Genomic DNA, 22,119 nt, shown 5'->3' on the forward strand with positions numbered 1-22,119 from the left:
GGTCCCTTACGTTTATTTTAGGTTTCAAGTTAGTCCTTTCCGTCAATTTTGTCATATGTGGCAGTCAATTTGCATATGTGGACAGACACGTGGCACTTGTACACGCTGACACGTGTACTGTTCAAACGGTGTTAGTGACAAAACTAACGGAAAGGACTAACTTGAAACCTAAAATAAACGTAAGGGACCAAATTGATACTTTTTAAACGTAAGAGACCAAATTGAAACCTAAAATAAACGTAAGGGACCAAATGTGTAGTTAAGCCAACCAATTATTAAGAACACAATTAAGCGTGTTTAACTTGGAACACTCTTTTGATGGGTGATCTTATGGGAAGTTCCCAAAAAGTCTGTGAGTGAGAACAACACACACTAAAAAGACTCCAGTTAATTTGCGAGAGCAATCAATATTCTCTCATAATGAATCTAAAAGATGCTAAATTAATCACTTTTTCTAAACATTTAAACCAAATTAGAAAACATAAATAATGAGAATACCTCCAAAATCCAAATGACAATAATTTTAAATTGTCGGAGCTTATAACTATATGGCATTTTGGCTATTATCTCTTCCTTCTATGAAGAACTCCATCAACTACTTTGATGTCTTAGTAACTAATTATTAAGTATATAGCCCCCTCAATGTTGGTTGCCATGAATGTCAATCCTATCCAGCACAACTTGAAATTTTCAAAACAAGAATAATATTTTCAACCAAAAACTGCACTAACTTTCATATTGTAAACTGAGACTCTTTTATAATTGTTGAGGTGAGATCATACTACCATTTAGCTTATAAGAGAATCAAGCAATATAGCATATCTATTTGCAGAAAAATCTGTACTTCAAAGAATAGGGACTAATTTTATAAAATACAGTCTTGTGAGCTTTGAACCTATCCTCAAGTCCGATAATAATAAAAGGGAAAATTGGACTATACTTATCATTTGACAATAGGATTTCTATACAACTTTTGGTATGTTATAACAACAAACTAACTTAATCACAATCAGATTTATGAGTTTGATATTGAATAGCTCTTGATCTGAATTTAGGTAGTATTATCACAAAATTTCAAGGCAACTAATTATCCATATACTTATATGATGACAAAACATTGTCATTTTTGAAATGACTCATTTTTAGACTTATGAGAGCATAAACCTATGAAAATCCGAGTCGCTCATCCTTGTAACCCTCTTCCAATATTCGAAATCAACCATACAAGCCATGAAGTGCCACTTTCTCTACTACTTGTTTTCATGTAATTGATCAATTTTTAAACAAGCATTCAAAGCATATTATAACAGAACTTCCCATCATACATCCACCATCATAATGTAATCTCGTTATCTTGATAATATATATATATATATATATATATGATCATTGAAATAGACCTTAACTAAAAAACGAAAATAGGACTGCATTAAGCACCAAATCTCCCAAATACATAACATGGTGAAAAAGGTCCTCTTGTTAATCTAATTATAGAGGGGAAAAGGCAAACTTAAATCATAGAATTACCATATTAAGAAAACTTTTTCCCACATTAACTTCCGACATAAAAAGCCTTCCTGTTAACAAATCAACCTTAAAAGGTGGGATTCAATAGAAAGTTCCCAGCACCTATGATAGGACCACTAATTTAGATGCCCAACCTCTAAGAGTTTATGTTAGGAAAAAATTCTAGAAATACCCTTTGTATTAGTTATGTTTTTAGTTTGTTTTTTGTTTTAAAAAGTTAGTTACCAAGGTAGTTAGGGGTTGTTAGCTGACCTTGGTTTTAGGAGTCAGTTACTAAAAGACCTCCCTTATGGCCCTATTCCCTTGTACAGAAAGTCTCCTCCCCCTTTAGAAGGATCTTTTTCTTTTGGCTTTTGTTTAGTGCTGGGAATCACCAGTAGTGGGGAGTATCTTCCTCAGTGTATCTTTTCTTTTCTTTTCTTTTCAAATTTAATAAACTCCGGGGACGAATAATTCTCCTTCACCCAATCTGTTCTAGTTCTTATCAAAGGGAACTGTAACAATCTGTTATTGTCCCCTAGTTTCTATCCTCCAACCAAAGCTTCAATCATCTCTCTAGAGTCTCTCCACATCTATGGGACGGTGGACTCATAATCAATCCAAAAGGATGACAGTCTGCTATTACAGAACTGCACTAGTGAACTACTGTTGAACAAAGTTACTCTATGTATAAGAATATGTTGTTATATCAATCTAAATAATTCAACCATGATTGAAATCATAAAGGCAATACAAACAATCACAATGAAATAAAACAAAAACTTCTGCAATAATAGATAGAGACAATTGCTTCTCATCAACTAGCTTTCACAATAAGGCATCATCCTGCATTTTTGGGCCATCAAGAAAATCACTTACAAAAATAGATATCCATTCACAAAAAAGAGAAAATCGATAAAGACAATTGCTTGAGTGGCACTTAAGGCGACAACTAGCTTTCACATTTAATGACTAGGGTCATTAAGTTCATCCAACGTTTTACTCTATGGTCATTGAGGCATCTATGATTCACCCATTCCAAAATTTATAAAACAAAGTATATTCGTCGATTTCAACGGTCAAATTTGGGGTTACTACTAGGGCAATATACTCCACCCTCTTTTTTTTTTCATATAATGAAAAAAAAATTCCGTATTATTCAGTCTTATAGGTTTTTATACCCTTTAAAATTTTGATTTACTGAATTGAAAATTCACTTTTTTTCTCAAGCAAGCAGAAGATGGAATGTTCTTGAATAATCAAGAATGAGAATAATGGGTAATGTTCTATTGTTTTTCAAGCAGAAAGTTGAATGTACTTGAATAATTATAAATAAAAAATGGGTATGCCAACAAGTATCAAACTATCAAAGCAAATATATTGAAATGAAAGTTCAAAAATTACCGCATAGCAAACGAAAAAGTTAATCTTTCAAAATATTGGAATCAAACAAGATCTTAGGACAGAACACTGTTTGCTCAAATAAGGCTATATTTTGTTTTTCGCAAGCAGAAGATTGAATGCTTTTGAATAATCAAGAATGAGAAAAATGGGTAGGAGTAGGACTCTACGTTTTTCTCAAGCAGAAGATTGAATGTTCTTGACTAAATAAAAAATGAAAAAAAATGAGTATCCCAACATGTACCAATGCAAATATATTGCAATCAAAGTACCAAAATTACCTAGGCAAACAAAAAGAGTAGCAAACAGGGGTCTTGGGACAAAACACATTTGCTCAATTATTAAGTTTGTTTTGTTTTTATCAAGATAAAGATTGCATATTTTTCAATCAAGGATGAGAAAATGGGTATCTTAACATGCATGAATGCATATATGTGTGGAAAGAAAGTTCCCAAAATTACCATAGCAAACGAACGAGAATATCTTTCAAGGTTCTCGGCACAGAGCATACCTGTTGCATAATAATATTGTCTGAAAGAATTGTCATCACTCACAACAAGTTTGTAGGCTGCATACCAGAGAGGTTGTGCCAAAAAGTTAGTTTCTTTGTACTTTTCTTTAGTTGATTCGTTTCTTCTTTGGAGAATTCTCTTGAAACCCCTTATCAATAGGCTATGAAATTTTATATTAAAATTGCATTTAAGGCAATAACCAGCTTTCACATTAAGGCATCATCCAGCGTTTTTTGGGCCACCAAGACAATCCCTTGCAAAAACCATGGAACAAAGTATATCCATCTTACTGTGAAATTTGGAGTTAGTGAGCTCATGTATACCATACCAACTAGTGACAATTTCACAATTACGCTCATAAAAAGACAATAAAATTCATATTAAAATTCCTTTGCTTTGAAAGCCACCATCCAATTTTTCCACAATGTGCTTCGAAAGCATTCATAATGCATTTTCGTTTGAAGGTCATTGAAGCATCCATCCATAACAAAACTTATGAAACATTAGGGACAAGGGTCATTAAATTCATAATGCAAAATCACTTCTAATTGCAGTTGCAAAATTGAATTTAGGGACTAAGGGTCATCAAAGCAGAATATATATCTATTCATGAATTATTATGAATAAACATTCATATTTTTTTTAATAGAAAAGGGAACACCGATAGAGGCAATTGATCGAGTAGCAATTAAGGCAACAACTAGCTTTTTCACATTCAGGGACTACGATCATTAAGTAATTTATACAACACTTTTTGGGCATCAAGAAAGCATTCATAATGCATTTTCATCAAAGGTCATTGAAGCATTCATCCCTTACAAAACATATGAAACATTAGGGACAAGGGTCATTAAGTTCATAATGCAAAATCACTTTTAATTGCAGTTGCAACAAGGCAGAATATATATATATCCATTCATTATTGTGAATAAAAATTAATAGAAAAGAGAACACTGATAGAAACAGTTGCTTGAGTAGCAATTAAGGCAACAACTAACTTTTTCACATTCAGGGACTACAGTCATTAAGTAATTTATCCAGAAATTTCAAAAAACGTGTGAAACTCCATTATCGTAACAGACAAAAAACTGTCTATTGAAATATTGGTACATCAAACAGGACCTAGGAACAGAACGCTTTGCACACTTAAGGTTTAACAGGATCTTGGAACAGAACACTTTGCAAACTTAAGCTTTTTTTTTTTGTTTTTCTCAAGCATAAGATTGAATGTTCATGAATGATCAAGAATGAGAAAAATGGGTAAAGTTATACCATTTTTCAAGCAGAAGATTGATGAATGTTGTGTTTATATTGAAGAATGAGAAAATGAATCATAATGCCAAATTAATTACCTTCAAGTTGTTTAAAATCAAACCAAATTAGAAAACTGAAAAATGAGAATTTGACCTTTGGTCAAAATTGTTTAATATCTTTGATGAGTAGTTAAGGTAACTTAATGATGGACATTATGTAGGTTCACATTCTGTTTTCCCATCAAACCTAAGGGTGACAACTGATAACTCAATCAAACTCATTGACCACTAAACACTATGCTTTGCACCAAACGAAAAATGCCAAGGAACAAAGTTAGAGTAACTACCTAATAATAATTCATATTATAATTGGAATTACCAGCCCCATAAAAGGATCCACCATGTGATTGAGAATTTTCAAAAGCAGTGGTTTTCAAGTCTTTCTCTGCAAACATAATTAGAAAGGGGAAAAAAAGTGAAGAGAAACGTAGGTGTGCAGAAAGCTTCATACACCGAACAATAAAGGAAACACTAGACAGCTACAGTCATAAAATAATAATTAATTAACAAAACCATGAACATAGATTTCTCCAATTGAGAGCCCTTCATATCAAAATGTGACTTACACCAAATTATTTTAATAAAATAAAAATCTTTCAGAAAAGGATTTAGTAAAATTACTTGGTTTATCAACCATTAACCACTCTACTAGTTATTAACAATGTTAAAAGAGTGGTCAATAAGTAATCACTTGAGTATTTAGGTCTTTCTAAAACCAGCAATATCTTCCTGAAATATGGTTATGTGTATAATGTTGCATGTTTAATAACAGCAAAATATAACTACGCACTGATGTTCACTATGCAATTATAATGGTAATGCTATCCCACTAGAATAAAATACACAAAAATGCTATTACTTGAAGTATTCCTCAGCCAGACGTGGGATTTGAAGACTCACTTGTTAATAGTAACAATTAGGGAGTTGGACAGTGTTGAAAATCGACCATGGTGGCGCCAAGGCAGGGAAAGTTGACAGACCACAATACAATGGGAGTGGTGTATTGGGTTTCGTATGTGGGGCATGGTGGCCCCAATGAAGTTGGTGGCCATGGTGGATCTTAGAAAGCCATATTTATATGGTCTATTTTAGGCTCGCAATCATAATCTGCCATCGACAATATTTTTTTTTTGAATAAGCAAATTTATTAATAAGCTCAAACAAGGCATAAGAAGTGCCAAGAGAGCGGGCCACAATACAGAAGAAAAAGAAAACAAGATACAATGGAGCTAAAACAAGCCTCCAAAACTCTCAGCAAAACAAAGAATATAAAGAAACCCCAAAACAGAGAAGCACAACCAAAAACTCCACAAGGCAAGGCACCAAAAACAATTGGCCAAAAACGGTGTAAAACCGCCCAGCAAACAAAAACAGCAGAAGATCAAAACACCACGCACACACCAGTAGACACAGCAACACCATAGCAAAAACGCAGGCAACACAACAAGAGGCACCAGCTTAACAACATAGGCCTGTTGCCTATAAATAGGAATAAGGGTTGAGATGGGGAGGATGGAAGTCAACTGAGAGGGTTTAGATCTTTCGAATAGCTGAGTTTTGTTCCTGCATCCAATAAAGATTTCTCTTTCCTGATCCAATTCCTATCACTTGGTATCAGAGCTCTAGTCTTGGAGTTTGGGGGAATTTAGAGTGAAAATAGGTTGAAGAACAATGCCAAGATTTGACGGGAGTGACAAATGTACTGTTCTGGGTAAAGTTAAAAACGAGGACCAACAAGAACCAGTGGGGACAGGTAGAAACATAAAAGAAAAAGAATAAAAGAAAGTGACCAAAGACAAAGAAAAGGGGAAAACAGCATTTGCAAACTCTTAAACGAAGGTCAACAAACAGAAAACAGGCAAAAATGAAGCAACGAAGGCAAAAAACAACCAGAGGTAGAAAGAAGCCTAGGGCAAAATAAATATGAGCAAGTGAGTCTGAACACTACTAAAATTTTCATACGTAACTCCGTATTCCCTTTTAATCAATTTAAGAATTATAGGAAGACTAAAATGATGAGCATACTTTAAAAACTAACCGAAAACACAGTTAGATCAGCAGCAAAGACCAATGAGACTTACACTGCAAGAAGAGCAAAGGGTTTCTTTCCAGAATTTTAGAGGCCTAGTGTTCACAAGGCTTAAGAGATCATTGCTCACCATCGCTGAAACAACCTGAAAATAGAAATGAATCACAAATGGAAGAGATTTATAAAAAAAAAATATCTGATAGGAATTTGACAATTTTTGTTGTATATGAAATTTAAATAGATTGTAAGATGTAATAATATCAACTACCAGTATGGTGACCGTCTTCAGTGACCATGTTATGCACATAAACCTGGAAAATTATAAATAAGATGAATTCAACTGAAAGGTTACAGAACATGGACAAAGAAATATACTCAAAGTACTAAAATCTTGCCTCTAGGACGAAATGACACAAGTTTACCTCCAAAGGCAAAAGACACACCACCAGCATGTGTCATTTCACCACCAAATGCCACAAAAAAAAAAAAGCATACACCACCAAATGCCACAAAAAAAAAGCATACACCACCAAATGCTTAGAAACAAAATCTACATAGACTGAGCATGATACATGCAGATGAATTATAAGAAAGTAAATATTATACTGTAGTGAGTAACTTATTTGATAGAATTAAATAATTAAAGCATCACCTGCAATAAAATCAGTCTCTCCAGAACCACGGCAACACTGCAGATAATCACACGTGTTAGAATTAATATGGCCAGTAAAGGGATCAGCAGGAAGGAGTATTGAAAGCAGATTATGTCTAAAATATAAAAGTCGAAATAGGCATAACTTATTCAATTTCCTATACCATCTATGCGTACACTTCTTCTTTGTCTACTAAAACTAAATCTTTGTCTAATACAACTAAAAAATTGAATATATGAAGGCCAAAATTTTAAGTCAATATTAAAATTACAATATAAGCCAAGTTGATACATGAAAACTGATTGGTAGGATTTAGGGACCGTTTGTTTTATCTTCTTTTTTTAAAAATGATTTGTAAAGTGTATTGTTATTTTGTTAAAAAAAAATTAACAAATAATTTTTTTATAAAAGCTTCAAATGAGAAATTGGTGTGAATAGTTTCTCTTAAAATGCCATTTTAAGTATTTCATCATTTTATTACAAATTTTTTTGGATGATAAATTTTAAATCATCTCTAAAATAAGATCCTATTTTAAATCGCTTGTCATAAAAATCATTTTTTAGATAAATTTTTTAAAAAATGTGATTTTTATTAAGTTAAAATCTCTAACATGAATATTTAAGTTATTGAATGTCAAAATCACTCTATTAATTTATAAATAGATGAATTTGAAATACCTTTTACTATTTTTAATTAAGTTATCATAAAAAACCATTTTTAAAAATACAAAGAAAAAATCACTTTTATTAAAGCTAAAACAAACAGGCCCTTAAGGAACTCTGCTCACAACGACTTCTTTTTCGTCTACTAAAAGATATTTGAAGGCCTGAATGAATTCTAAGCAAAATGTTAAAATAAGAACATAAGCTAAGTATATATGTGAAAACTGATAGATAGGATTTAAGGCACACTATTATGCTCACAAAAGTGGAAGTCCAATTTATAGTCAAAGGTCAGTGATTAAAGGGAAATTATACAGGAAAAAACAAGAATTTTATTTACGAGATGGAATTTATAATTATGGAGATCAGCTCCATGTCTATAGCTTGAACAAGAACAAATTATCTTACAATTCATAGCATGATTGAAGTGATAAGAGATGATAAAGAGAATAAAATACGTAGTAATTTGATCTGACAAACATAATTGTAGGATGGACAACATGAAATTGGTTATTTTTAAAAAATATTGCAGAGTGAAATAGTAATTCATTCTACCCTTTATGAGACAACTTCAATAACAACTATTTATTAAATTTCTGACCAATAATAATCAAGCAAAAAAAGGATTCAATATAACTAATCAAAATTCAATATTTCATTTTCCTCATCACATCATTCCTTGCTAATTACTCAAAAGATATGAGGGAGGCAATCAAGATCAAGACCCTGACCTTCAAGTTGCAAAAAGACATGGGGCTGAAATCAATAATGGAAATTGCAGAAAGGCGGGCAAGTAACTTAGAAGCTTAAACACAGATACACATGAAAAAAAGTAAAGAATGGGAATTTGACTAAGAAATTATGTATCCTACCATGTCCTAACCATTTAAGACTAGTTTTAGCACATCAAACTAAGAAAAGATATTTGCTTTACCAAAAAGCTATTAATAATCAAAAAAATATAAAATGATACACTAATCATGAACCAAGTGAGAATTACTAGGAAGAAGAAATATATTACTATATCATAAACACAAACAGCTTATCTCAGCATCTGCAGATGCTATGAAATACTCAAAACATTCATATTGTAAACCTGAAAAAAGGTAAGGAGTCTCTTTATAAATAATACCTTCTTTTAGACCTGACCGGAGATGGTGACAATTCACGTTTTCTTGAACGCGGCTTCCTGCAGTACAAAAAAGAAATTAGGCACTATATGACAACCATGAAAAATGAAGGGAAAATGGAATCTGTTCTGAACCTTTTCGAGCCATCTGAGCCTTCACCACTTGAATCATCGGCATGACTATGATACTTGCTGGTTCTACCTCTACTGCTTACTGACGAAGAACGCCATCTTTTGTGCCTGTCATGGTCACTTCGCCTAGATTTTTGCTCCCCCTTATCGTTTGAATGCTCCTTTTTTCGGCTAGTGTCTTCAGTGGTACGACCTCTGTGAGGTTTTTCTCCTCCCTTCCTATCATCCTTGACATCAACATGGGAGGACCTTTTCCTTGATTCTGATTCCTTTGACTTCTCCCCATGCCTTACATTGTGCTCTTTCGATCTTTCATTTGACTCACTGATGTAATCTGTTTGTTCCTTTTTCTGATTTCTTTCATCCTTTCTTCTTTTTCTCTCGTCACTTTTTTCATCTGTCCTGGACTTGTTTGTGACTACTTTTTACCTCCTTAAAATCCTTTTCGGAAGAACTCTTGTTATGTCGGTAATTTTTTTTTCTTATTTTCTTCTGCTTTCCTTTCCTAGATGATCTTCTGTTGCTTTCTCCACACCATTCTTTCCACAATTCAGATCTTGGCACCCCTGACATGTCTTTCGAGCTATAACCATTAAATCTTTTGTGGCTTCTTTCAATTGCATCAAGCCCATTATCCCTGGCATCTTTATAAACTATCTTGGAATATGAATGATCAGATTCTTCGGTCATCATAGCATCATGTCATTGATCAATAGCATCACCATTGCTATTTCTGGATAGCGATGAGTTGGTTTTAACTATATTATTCACCATATACGCATCATCTTTTGCAGGAGCAGGCACAGTGGAACTCTCAATTTCATCATCGGCATCAGAGCCATAATTTCCAAGACCTAAAACATCTCCAGGAGAGCTTGAATTAGATTTTTCATTGGCACCATCAGTCTCTATTTCCTTTGCTTTAACTGGACCTAAAACTTTAGCAGTTGCCTTAGCAACCGGAGCAGAGGGTGGAGAGGTTGATGCATTATGGTTTGAAGTGGCAACATTATGACCCACTGGGGGGAAAAAATAACAGTTAGAGCTTCCAATACCTAATACTACATTGCTAGCATTTAATCATTTGTGTATAAGGAAGATAGAGAAAATTAGACGGATCAGGAAATTACCTTCAGCAGGCAGATCGTCTTCACTAAGAACTTTGGTTGCAATCTCATCAAACAATTTATCAGTAACCTAAGGAAGAGGCTATAAAATTAGAACTGTAATATATCTTTTTCTGCTACACACAGTATACAGATGTTAATCATGAATTGTTGCGTCTTATTTAACGCCTTTTTTTCCACCAAAATAAAAAAGGTGTTAAATACGACAACAGTTTATGTTTCAAACAATGCTTACCTTCAAAAGATTTTTTTTTTATTTCTTGGTTGATTTCTGCAGTTCTATCAACTTCGACCTGATCATACATTATATCTCATATCAAATCTGGAAGTGGATGAAGGACATTCAATAACAAATGAAGCATGTATGTGTGTGTGTGTGTGTAGAGAGAGGGGGGGGGGAGAGAATTTAATTTTTGGGAAGAAATAGTAAAGAAGCAAACCTCTTCGTCCTCAGCTGATATAGACAAATCAATACTTCTACTATCCGTCTCATCATCAGCCTTCGCATATGATTTATCAATGCCATCACGCACAAGTGTTTGTTCAACTTTTGGGTGATCTGCTGAAGGAGCGGCAATGACTGTTTTCTTTATTTCCTCTCTAAGCCAGTTAGGGACTGGTGCCTGAAAAATAATTTCAAAATGAGGTTGGATGAATCATATCTATCAAAGCGCTAACCTTCAGAAAGTAATTACCTTCTTAGGGCGTTCAGGAACACCAGAAACGCCGTATTTATCAGCAGAGAAAGCTGCAGTAGGATGAATCGTAGCTACTGTACTAAGAGAATAGGGTGCACCATTTGGTGGAATTGTTAGAGGGTGACCAGGTCCAGGAAACCTTCCATATGGTGCTGCTACATGACCAGGAGTGGTAATAGAAGGATTGTGCTGTTAAATTAACCAAGTGTCAGGTGTGTTAAAATAAACATATTAGTTGACTAGAAAAAACAATGTGCTAAAATTTATAACCTGTGGCCCTGACCCCTGAGGGAAGACTTGGAGGTATTGGTAGATAACCAACACCAGGTGCCACTGGAGCACCCTAGTTATTCATTGAAGAACCGGAATGATGATGATTATAAGTTGATTGAATTTGCATGTCACCATCACGACTATACCTAGGTGCAAAATCTAAAGGTTGATCAGCAACATTGATAGATGAGTCAGAATGGCTATGAGATGCAAATGATAGTGCATGCATTGATGGTTGCGCATGGTATTGTTCTTGAGATGAGGAACTTGGCAAAGGAAACATTGCGTATGATTGTTGAACCTGATCAGCAGCCTCTTTACATGTAAGTCAATATTCAGAATAAGCATGGAAAAATAAACGAGCGACAACATAAATCACTGAAGTTCAAAATACAGCCTCCAAGTCCTAGAATTATATGCTCTCCAACAGCATGCTTATGTTCAAGAAAGCTTAGTTATCTTTATAAACCTTCTCTCATTGATAATTCTGACAAGTAGCAGTTTTATAATTCATCTTTAGAAAGAAAATATTTAACACGTGTCTACTAATCATAAGATACAAATTAAAGCAGCAGGATGGTCGGAAACGGGTTTCTTCCCTAGCCAAAGTCTTCTGCAAAATGCGTAAAGATGAATTAATTTTTGCAGGTAATGCAGTGTGGTGCTAAGAAATATATTGGCTCACACAATCCCTATATCATATTACAATAAGATGGTCGACATAAACAAATAGTCAGGCACGCCCTTATAAACAACTTGTTTGAAAGCAAGCTTAGTACCGGTTGCACATTGAAGTGAATTAAGAATTTTACTATTATAGCATGACCATTCATTAGCCTTGTTATTTTAAGGAACTTGAAAGGTAGCAAAAAACACGCAACCATCCTTACATTTGAGCCACTTGTATCTCAGCTCAACTAGCGCATAGATACAATTAGAAACAATTTTCTTGACAGGAATCATGTGGTTTTAAATATGGTTCTCAATATTTCTAAACAAAAAGGTAGACTCTCTGTTAAAACAACTTCAGATATGCTTGTTTTGTATTACAAAGGCATGTCAACGGACCCAAACCCACATGAGTAAGAATATAAATGCTTTCTAGTTTTTCAATCTCACTTCAAGAATCCAGAGTTCCAGATATAGATGCTTTAATGGCAACATTGATTGACAAAGAATTCAGGAAGACCTCCAAATTATATTTATGTACCTTGTATATGCCTATTTTTCCAAAGGAAGATGCTATTACTCCAGGTATCTTAGAATACCAATGCACATCAAAGTTCCAGTTAGTTCCGGCTGGCAATTCATATGCAATCTGTGCCCACCCCCAACCAAAAAAGAAAAATTGTCACTACTGGAAAAATTTCCTATAAATACGAAATCTAGCCAAATCTGGCAATTTTGAAATTCTTCAAAAAAAAAAATGTGAAAGCGATAAAAGAAAGCAAAACACCACCTCTCCAGAAATAGTGTCCCAGCATATGGTTCGGCTATCTTTGCAACAGGTAAGCAAATAAGAGCTATCATTGGGACACCATGACATTGCAATTACGCCTGATATCAGAGATTTAGACAATAAAATGAAGTCAGATAAACTTAAAACAGTGATGGAGACTGGAGCTTCACAATAAAAGCTAAAAGAACTATAAAATTAAGATCCACCCAGGAAGCCTATAAATCATTTAAAAACATGCTACTGTCCATCTTCACATTAATTTGACACGAACAATCAATAACATTGCAGTACATCATACTTGATCAAAAAGCAAGAGCCAGAAAATACATTACTAAGGAATGGCTGACTTTACCTCTAGTGTGCCCCAAAAACTCTTTTATCGGTGTCATTATATTCCTCATATCCCAAAATTGCGCCAACATGCTCATATAAAGTCAATACACAGACATATTGCCTTTAAAATAAACAGACAATCCGCAGAGACTATACCCCTATAGAAGGATATCTGTCTTCATCTGATGCAACAACAAGTTGTGTAGCAACACAGGATTCCACTGCAAAGCTGAGCACCACCGTCTAACTGTGTCTGCAAAGCTGTCAGTTCAAATAGGACATAAGGTTACAGTGAGTTCTTTTTGGAAATATAATATCAGGCTTTTTCAAAACCAAAAGGCAAGAGATGATCGAGTTACCTTATCACTGGCTTTTGCTTCTTTAGGTCCCAAACCACTGGAGAATAAAACCAAAATTTTAAAAAACAAACAAAAAAATTATCATCCCAACAAACAATACCATAATGAGAACAAAATATAAAGGTTGAATTTAATCGCTTCCTCACTAGTGGTCCCATTATATGAAGTGGATGCTAATATGTGTTGCACTTTACTATTCCAAGATAAGAATGAAACTTCCCCTGGGAAGCAGAGCCACTACCCTGCACAGTGATCATAAACACTATATGTGTAAAAATATCAAATTATAGAGCCATATATTTGAAGATTAAGAGCATATTAATCCATCAAAAGAGGGGGTGACTAAACACCATAGAGGGAAAAAAATTCTTACCTTCAATGGTGGAAAATGTGTAGGCTCTGAAGGATTGGTCAAATCCCATATGCAAATTTCACCATTCTCAGCACCAGATGCAAGAAGATTGGGTGCAATTGTATTAAACTCAAGTCCACGAACCTGAGATATAAGAATGTCGAAGATATGATTTCAATAGCAAACACTACATATATGCCAGAGAACAAAGAAGACGATAAAAACTTGCAGCAAGTAGGCTCACAAAAACAGAGAAGAACATACCGGTCCCTTATGCCTTACAAGTTGTCCAACGAGAGAACTTTCATTTTCCTCCAAGCGGAGAAAATTTATCAGAAAAACAAAATCATTAGAAAGAAATTGAGAAAATTGTATCATGCGACACTAAAATTAAAACACTGATCAATAAAGCTATGAACCTACATACTGAATTATAATGTAGGTGTATTTTATCAACAACTTCAACCAAACAAAAGAAAAACATGAAGCTAGCCAAGAAGCTCAATAATTTGTTTACTCAAACAGAAACTACTGTGTTGCTCCATTTTCATGACACTCGACAACCATTCTAGTACGGGAATTTAGTTTTGAGTTTCCCAACACATAGATTATGTATAAATGGCAGCCAAAATTATCCTTTACTTGCATCAAATCACAAAAATTGGGTGCAATTGTATTAAACTCAAGTCCACAAACCTGAGATATAAGAATGTCGAAGATATGATTTCAATAGCAAACACTACATATATGCCAGAGAACAAAGAAGACGATAAAAACTTGCAGCAAGTAGGCTCACAAAAACAGAGAAGAACATACCGGTCCCTTATGCCTTACAATAACGAGCAGAGAAAGTATATATTAAAATGAACCAAAATTCTCCAGACTTAAACCACCAAAGCATTTAGCACTAAGTGAAAATTGTAACTGAACTATATAAAACAAAATTTTCAGCAAATTCCAAGATCAATTCATAACGTCAGAAAAACATTTCTACTTCTCCGAAATCCGAATTACTGATATATAATCATATCTCCAACCAATGCATTTCACAATCTATTAAACGAAATCATCAATTTTTAATCAGCAAATTCCAAGATCAATTCATAACGTCAGAAAAACATTTCTACTTCTCCGAAATCCGAATTACTGATATATAATCATATCTCCAACCAATGCATTTCACAATCTATTAAACGAAATCATCAATTTTTAAGATGGAAAAAACAACACGCAAGATTGAAAGAAAAAAAACCAAATTACCGAATCAGAGTGAGAGGACTCCAGATATCAATGTTTCCATCACATAATCCACCAGCAACGAGACCGAGAGAAAAAACTTCAGAAGAAGAACTGTTTCTCCCCAAAGATAAACGGTTGAAACGGTCGGAGCTAGGGTATTCAGCAACAAGAGGCAGTTCGGGAACAATAAGTACCCACTCTACTAGTTATTAACAATATTAAAAGAGTGATCAATAAGTAATCACATGAGTAGTTAGGTCTTTCTAAAACCGGCAATATCTTCCTGAAATATGGTTAGGTGTATATGTTGCACGTTTAATAACAGCAAAATATAACTACGCACTGATGTTCACTATGCAATTATAATGGTAATGCTATCCCACTAGAATAAAAAACACAAAAATGCTAGTACTTGAGGTATTCCTCAACGAGAAATGGCATTTGAAGAGTCACTTGCTAATAAATAGCATTCAATTTGTATCATTTTCCTCTATTTTTTTAACCATGCCATATAGAAATCCAAGAAAAAGTTTACCAGGTTCCGTAGACAGTGCAATTCGGTCCTTCAATATCACAACAAGTTCTATCGAAAGTTCTTCAGAACCCAAAAGTTTTAGATACTCCATTACTATGGTCAGCAACCCTTGACTTGCTAAGATTTCAGCATATTTATCAACAAGCTTGCACAGAGAGGCACTAAAGCGCTTCTGCCCAGTTGCCAAGGCAATAACAATAGTTTTTCCATCAAATTGTAACAATGTATAATACGAGTACAAATACGAGTAACAATCTTACCTGAAGAAGGTCAACATAAGATTTCCCCAGCACAAATCCAGACTCAAGCTCAAATTTTGGAAAAGCAGCAAATCTCATAGGCTGAATAAGTTCTCAAAAACGAAATTAGACTGCATGAAACACCAATCTCCCAAATACATAACATAGTATAAAGGTCCTTTTGTTAAGCTAATTATAGAGTTGTAGTTATATGGCAGCTTCGTAAATTGCACAAGGAAACAATTTCTTTGCAAAATCACTTCATACCGTAGGTGCAAAATTGCATTTAGGGACTAAGGGTACATCAAAGCACAATAGATAATAGCATTTAGGGACTAGGGTCAACAACTAGCTTTCACATTAAGACATCATCCAACATTTTTGGGCCACCCTTACAAAAATCATGGAACAAAGTCTATCCGTCCACATTTTGAATAAATTTCATATTAAAATTACTTTTCTTTGAAAGCCACCATCCAACTTTTCCATTATGAATAAAGAATTCATAATGCATTTTCCTCAACGGTCATTGAGGCATCCATCCCTTACAAAACCTTATGTAACATTAGAGACAAGGGTCATTAAGTTCATAATGCAAAATCACTTCTAATTGCAGTTGCCACATTGAATTTAGGGACTAAGGGTCATCAAAGCAGAATATATATCCATTCATGCATTATTATGAATAAAACTTCATAATTTTTTTTTAAAAGAGAAGTGGACACCGATAGAGACAAGCAATTACGGTAACAACTAGCTTTCACATTCAGTGACATTTAATCTCTTCCAAAAATTGAAAGTTCATTTTTTTCCCAAGCAGAAGATTGAAAGTTCTTGAATACTCAAAATGAAAAAATCGAAAACCCATCATCGTTACCAATAGGTATTAATTATAAACCAAACGGGGAAAATATGTTGGAATGAAGATTCCAATAAGCAGAAGATTGAAAATTATTGGGACAAAACATGTTTCCTCAATTAAAGTTTCATGCTTTCATCAAGAAGAAAGTTGAATGTACTTGAATTGAATTATCAAGAATTAAAAAACCGGTATCACAACAGGCATCAATCATAAACATGATATCTTGGCACAGAAACACATTTTTGCACAATTAAGGTTTTTCTCAAGCAGAAGATTGAATGATCAAGAATGAGAAAAATGGATAAAGTTATACCTTTTATTAAGTAGAAGATTGAATGTTCTTGATTTAGGGTTTATACCCTCAAAGCACAATAGATAATAGGATTTAGGGACTAGGGTCAACAACTAGCTTTCACAGTAAGGCATCATCCAATATTTTTGGGCCACCCTTACAAAAATCATGGAACAAAGTCTATCCATCCACATTTTGAATAGATTTCATATTAAAATTACTTTTCTTTGAAAGCCACCATCCAACTTTTACATTAGGAATAAAGAATTCATAATGCATTTTCCTCAACGGTCATTGAGACATCCATCCCTTACAAAACCTTATTTAACATTAGAGACAAGGGTCATTAAGTTCATAATGCAAAATCACTTCTAATTGCAGTTGCAAAATTGAATTTAGGGACTAAGGGTCATCGAAGCAGAATATATATCCATTCATGCATTATTATGAATAAAAATTCATAATTTTTTTTAAAAGAAAAGTGGACACCGATAGAGACAAGCAATTACGGCAACAACTAGCTTTCACATTCAGTGACATTTAAACTCTTCCAAAAATTGAAAGTTCATTTTTTTCCAAAGCAGAAGATTGGAAGTTCTTGAATACTCAAAATGAAACAATTGAAAACCCATCATCGTTACCAATAGGTATTAATTATATACCAAACAGGGCAAATATGTTGGAATGAAGATTCCAATAAGCAGAAGATTGAAAGTTATTGGGACAAAACATGTTTCCTCAATTAAAGTTTTGTGCTTTCATCAAGCAGAAATTCAATGTTCTTGAATTGAATTATCAAGAATTAAAAAATCAGTATCACAACAGGCATCAATCGTAAACATGATATCTTGGCACAGAAACACATTTTTGCACACTTAAGGTTTTTCTCAAGCAGAAGATTGAATGATCAAGAATGAGAAAAATGGGTAAAGTTATACCTTTTATTAAGCAGAAGATTGAATGTTCTTGATTTAGGGTTTATACCCTCAAAGCACAATAGATAATAGCATTTAGGGACTAGGGTCAACTACTAGCTTTCACATTAAGGCATCATCCAAAAATTTTGGCCCACCCTTACAAAAATCATGGAACAAAGTCTATCCATCCACATTTTGAATAGATTTCATATTAAAATTACTTTTCTTTGAAAGCCACAATCCAACTTTTCCATTATGAATAAAGAATTCATAATGCATTTTCCTCAACGGTCATTGAGGCATCCATCCCTCACAAAACTTATGTAACATTAGAGACAAGGGTCGTTAAGTTCATAATGCAAAATCACTTCTAATTGCAGTTGCAAAATTTAATTTAGGGACTAAGGGTATTCATAATTTTTTTTTAATAGAAAAATGGACACCAATAGAGACAAGCAATTACAGCAACAACTAGCTTTCACATTCAGTGACATTTAATCTCCTCCAAAAATTGAAAGTTCATTTTTTTCCAAAGCAGGAGATTGAAAGTTCTTGAATACTCAAAATGAAAAAAATCAAAAACCCATCATCGTTACCAATAAGTATTAATTATAAACCAATATTTCTGGTTCAATATTTACCCATGGCAAGTACAGTGATATATCCCTAAATTCGGAATTCTTCAGTTATGTAACAAACAATTTATAAAATGGCAACCTCATTTTGTATCATACAAACTAGTTGGAAATAAAATAGAACCAATCAGTAAAGCAAGCATAAATTTCAACACAAAAATTGAGATCAATGCTTACTTACACTCATTGTAGTGTGGCTTGGTACAACATGCTCCCAATGGCAAGTGTCATGTTTGATAGATGAAGGATACTGAACCTTTTCTCAAATCGCTGTTTTAAAGCATTTATAAGACCAATCAGAGCCAAAATAATTGTAGGAATGTTGGATATAGTGTTATAAAGTTCTGCAATGTATGTCGAATGTACATAATTTTCTTCACAACACTCTTTGGTGGATGTGACTGGTTTCTTCCATTCTCCTCTCCAGCCTGATGATCTTTCCTCGGAGCTGCAGAATTCAATAGAGAGAAAAAAGCCTGCAAACCATGCCAAAATTCAATCAATTACACTATTGAACGACCAATTAACACAAGAAATACAACAACGTTAGACCCTAGAAATGAACATGTTTCATCACAAGTAAAACATGAAAATGTAATAAGATTTAAGACAACATGACATGTAAAATTAGTTCCAAGAGTATGCATACTGCATAGACGCTCTTAGAATTTTGGGTTGGGCCTAACTGATCAATCTTACAAAACTAGCTTCTAAGGTAAGAATTGCCCCACTTATAAAGATATCTTCAGGTCATGTCTCACCCAATGCAGGACTCTTAAAATGCCATAACAATGTATATTTCATAAAATCAGTCAAAAAAAAATCACAAGGATATTGATTTGAATCACTACCTTAAAACAATAACTGAGATACCAAACGAAAAGAAAGCTCTCAAAAAATGGGTATTGAAAGTTCATTTTTTTTCCCAAGCAGAAGATTGAAAGTTCTTGAATACTCAAGAATGAAAAAATCGAAAACCCATCATCGTTACCAATACAAAACACATTTCCTCAATTAAAGTTTCATGTTTTCATAAGCAGAAATTGAATGTTCTTGAAATATCAAGAATTAAAAAATGGGTATCAATCGTAAACATGATCTTGACACAGAACACATTTTTGCACGATTAAGGTTCTTTTTTTTTTTTCTCAAACAAAAGATTGAATGTTCTTGAATGATCAAGAATGAGAAAAATGATAAAGTTATAATTTTTATGAAGCAGAAGATTGAATGTTGTTGATTTAGGGTTTATACCCTCATTTTCATCAAAAAAGAAAAGAAAAAAAAGGGATTTGATTTAGGGTTTATGAAGCAGAAGATTGAATGTTGTAGTTTAATAATCAAATCAAAATGCAAATATGTGGAAAGAAAGTTGAACAATTACCGTAGCAAACAGATGGAGCATGCCAATTTCGTGATTTTTAGCGACCCACTCAACACCACAATGTGTGCGTGTTTCTTGTTTTTTGAAGAAGAAAGAACGACTTTTCATCTCATATATATAAGCCTCGGTGACAAACAAAAGAACCAATTGCATTCTTCAATAATACCGTTAAGTTGATTATTATTAAAAATAATAATAATAATAATAATAATAATAATAATAATAATAATAAGGGTCATGCTGCACATGTCAAGGAAACTAAAAGTAGAATTATTCTATTGAAAAGTGCAACAATTTGACTTTTGAAAATTTAAATGCACAAATTTTAAGGAGAATATTTCTATATAAAGTTGTTTAGCTTGTGCTCTAAGAACACATGTTAGCATTAAGTCGGTAAACCATAACTAAGGGTACCTAAGAGCACTTAGATGAGATGGTGTGATTCTTTTCTAGTTTAACCAACGTCTTAGGTTCGATCCTTGGTTTGGGCATACAGCAGTGTTAAAACTCTAAGGGAGAGGTTGCCACCCATTTGGGTCCCACAAGGCTCGAGGGATTAGTCTCTGCAGTTGTGGTAGAGGATACCCAGTTTACACCAAAAAAAATCATAACTAAGGGTATTTCTGGAACTTCAAAGTTAAATTGATCAAATTTGAGTTTTTTCCCTTATAATTTGAGACGATAAAAGTACATGCAACACATCACAATATTCATTATCTCCTATATTTCTAATGTCTCTGATCGGTGCATTTTTAGGCTAATGTTATGGTGGACCACCTTCACAAGTGGTCCACCATGGACAAATGATATATCGAATATGAATTTTACGAAATTCACTGTTGGATTGAAAGTTTATATCGTGTAGATCATCCATAAATTTTTTAAATTTTTTTGAAAATCATTTGATATGTTATTGAGACCCATCAAGATTTACGTTATTTAATAAACCGTTAATCTTGATGTATCTCAATAACATATCAAATGATTTTCAATTTTTCTATGGATGATCTATATGATATAAACTTTCAATCCAACGGTGGATTTTGTAAAATTCGTATTCGTTATAATGTTATTCATAATTGGTCCACCATGGACCACTTGATGAAGTGGTCCATATAAGAATTTACCGCATTTTTAATGTACTTTCTTTTATCTTTTGCTACGGTTATTTTATGATTTTATTTTCCTCTATTTTTAGTGTTTTTAACGTGTTTCTTAAATTTAGTTTAGTTTTGCATTTATTTTATTTTCGCTACTTATTTTCTGAATAAATAATAATTTGATACCTTCTCATTCCACAAGTCATAACTAGAGATACAAATATCGGATTGAGATGCAGAAATATGCGTTGGAAAGATGAGACAAAGAGCTACAACTTTAATGTTGCAGCTAGAAGCTAATTCGGAGCGCAAAGGAGTCATATATTTGCATTTATGTTCCAAACTTAGCAAACTTAATTTATTTTTAGGACAACTTATATTTTTCGGCCCAATTCTTTTTTTTTTTTACTAAAAATAAATATTCTTTCATTTAAATTGAAACATACATAGATCATTACAAATTCAAGATTGCTAAAAACTATTAAAAAAGTGAATCTACAAACAATCTTGCAGCGCCTAGGTTAATAGCATACAACGACATCATGAAAGAACCTACAAATATGACAAAATAAATGTAACCGGAATATTGTTACTCCCGGATCTGCAACGTTGATGTCCAAGTTTTCATCATATATGTAATGAGTTGAGGCGGATATGTCAATTTGAATTAATGATACCAAAAACCAACAAACGCCGCACAAGACGATAATAAACACAAAGCCGCACAAAACGACGACAAACAAAAAATCACGTAAAAAATTAAATAGATGTGAAAATCACTTATTTGATTAAAAATAAAGAAAAAAACAATTTAGAGGGGTGATTTTGGGTAAAAAAATTTACCATAAAACCACCATTCTTTTGGTGGATGAAGAAGAAGAGAAACTAGGGTTTGAAGAAAAAAAGGAGCGGCTGGGAGAAAAAAAAAAGAGAGAGATTCGGCCCAATTATTTTAAAGCCCATTTTCCATGTAATAT

The 22,119-nt window shown here is 33.5% G+C and overlaps 1 protein-coding gene across 8 annotated transcripts; it reads right to left on the reverse strand.

The window, feature by feature from the left end:
- Positions 1-1,406: 1,406 nt before the first annotated feature.
- LOC123902146 (protein transport protein SEC31 homolog B-like) lies at positions 1,407-20,150 on the reverse strand. Of its 8 annotated transcripts, XR_006807489.1 has the most exons (18): positions 20,043-20,150; positions 15,974-19,134; positions 14,204-15,885; positions 13,961-14,083; positions 13,734-13,829; positions 13,588-13,624; positions 13,248-13,489; positions 12,896-12,993; positions 12,647-12,754; positions 11,434-11,737; positions 11,161-11,352; positions 10,906-11,088; positions 10,701-10,758; positions 10,469-10,535; positions 9,342-10,357; positions 9,210-9,266; positions 6,814-7,450; positions 1,407-5,117 (listed from the first exon to the last, which is right to left on the reverse strand). XR_006807489.1 is itself a non-coding variant. In XM_045951807.1 (4 exons), exons 2-4 carry the CDS (start codon positions 14,315-14,317, stop codon positions 13,761-13,763), a joined length of 306 nt encoding a protein of 101 aa, XP_045807763.1. In that variant the 5' UTR covers positions 14,318-15,328; positions 15,714-16,464; the 3' UTR covers positions 13,656-13,760. The 8 variants fall into 8 exon arrangements, 2 of the variants coding, with proteins under 2 accessions (XP_045807763.1, XP_045807762.1); XR_006807493.1 differs by lacking the exon at positions 20,043-20,150 and having other exon boundaries at positions 11,434-11,582; positions 14,204-15,328; positions 15,714-16,464; XR_006807494.1 differs by lacking the exon at positions 20,043-20,150 and having other exon boundaries at positions 9,342-10,192; positions 11,434-12,049; positions 14,204-15,328; positions 15,714-16,464.
- Positions 20,151-22,119: the final 1,969 nt, after the last annotated feature.

This window comes from Trifolium pratense, linkage group LG1 (genome assembly GCF_020283565.1).
Source record: "Trifolium pratense cultivar HEN17-A07 linkage group LG1, ARS_RC_1.1, whole genome shotgun sequence".
Taxonomy (NCBI): domain Eukaryota; kingdom Viridiplantae; phylum Streptophyta; class Magnoliopsida; order Fabales; family Fabaceae; genus Trifolium; species Trifolium pratense.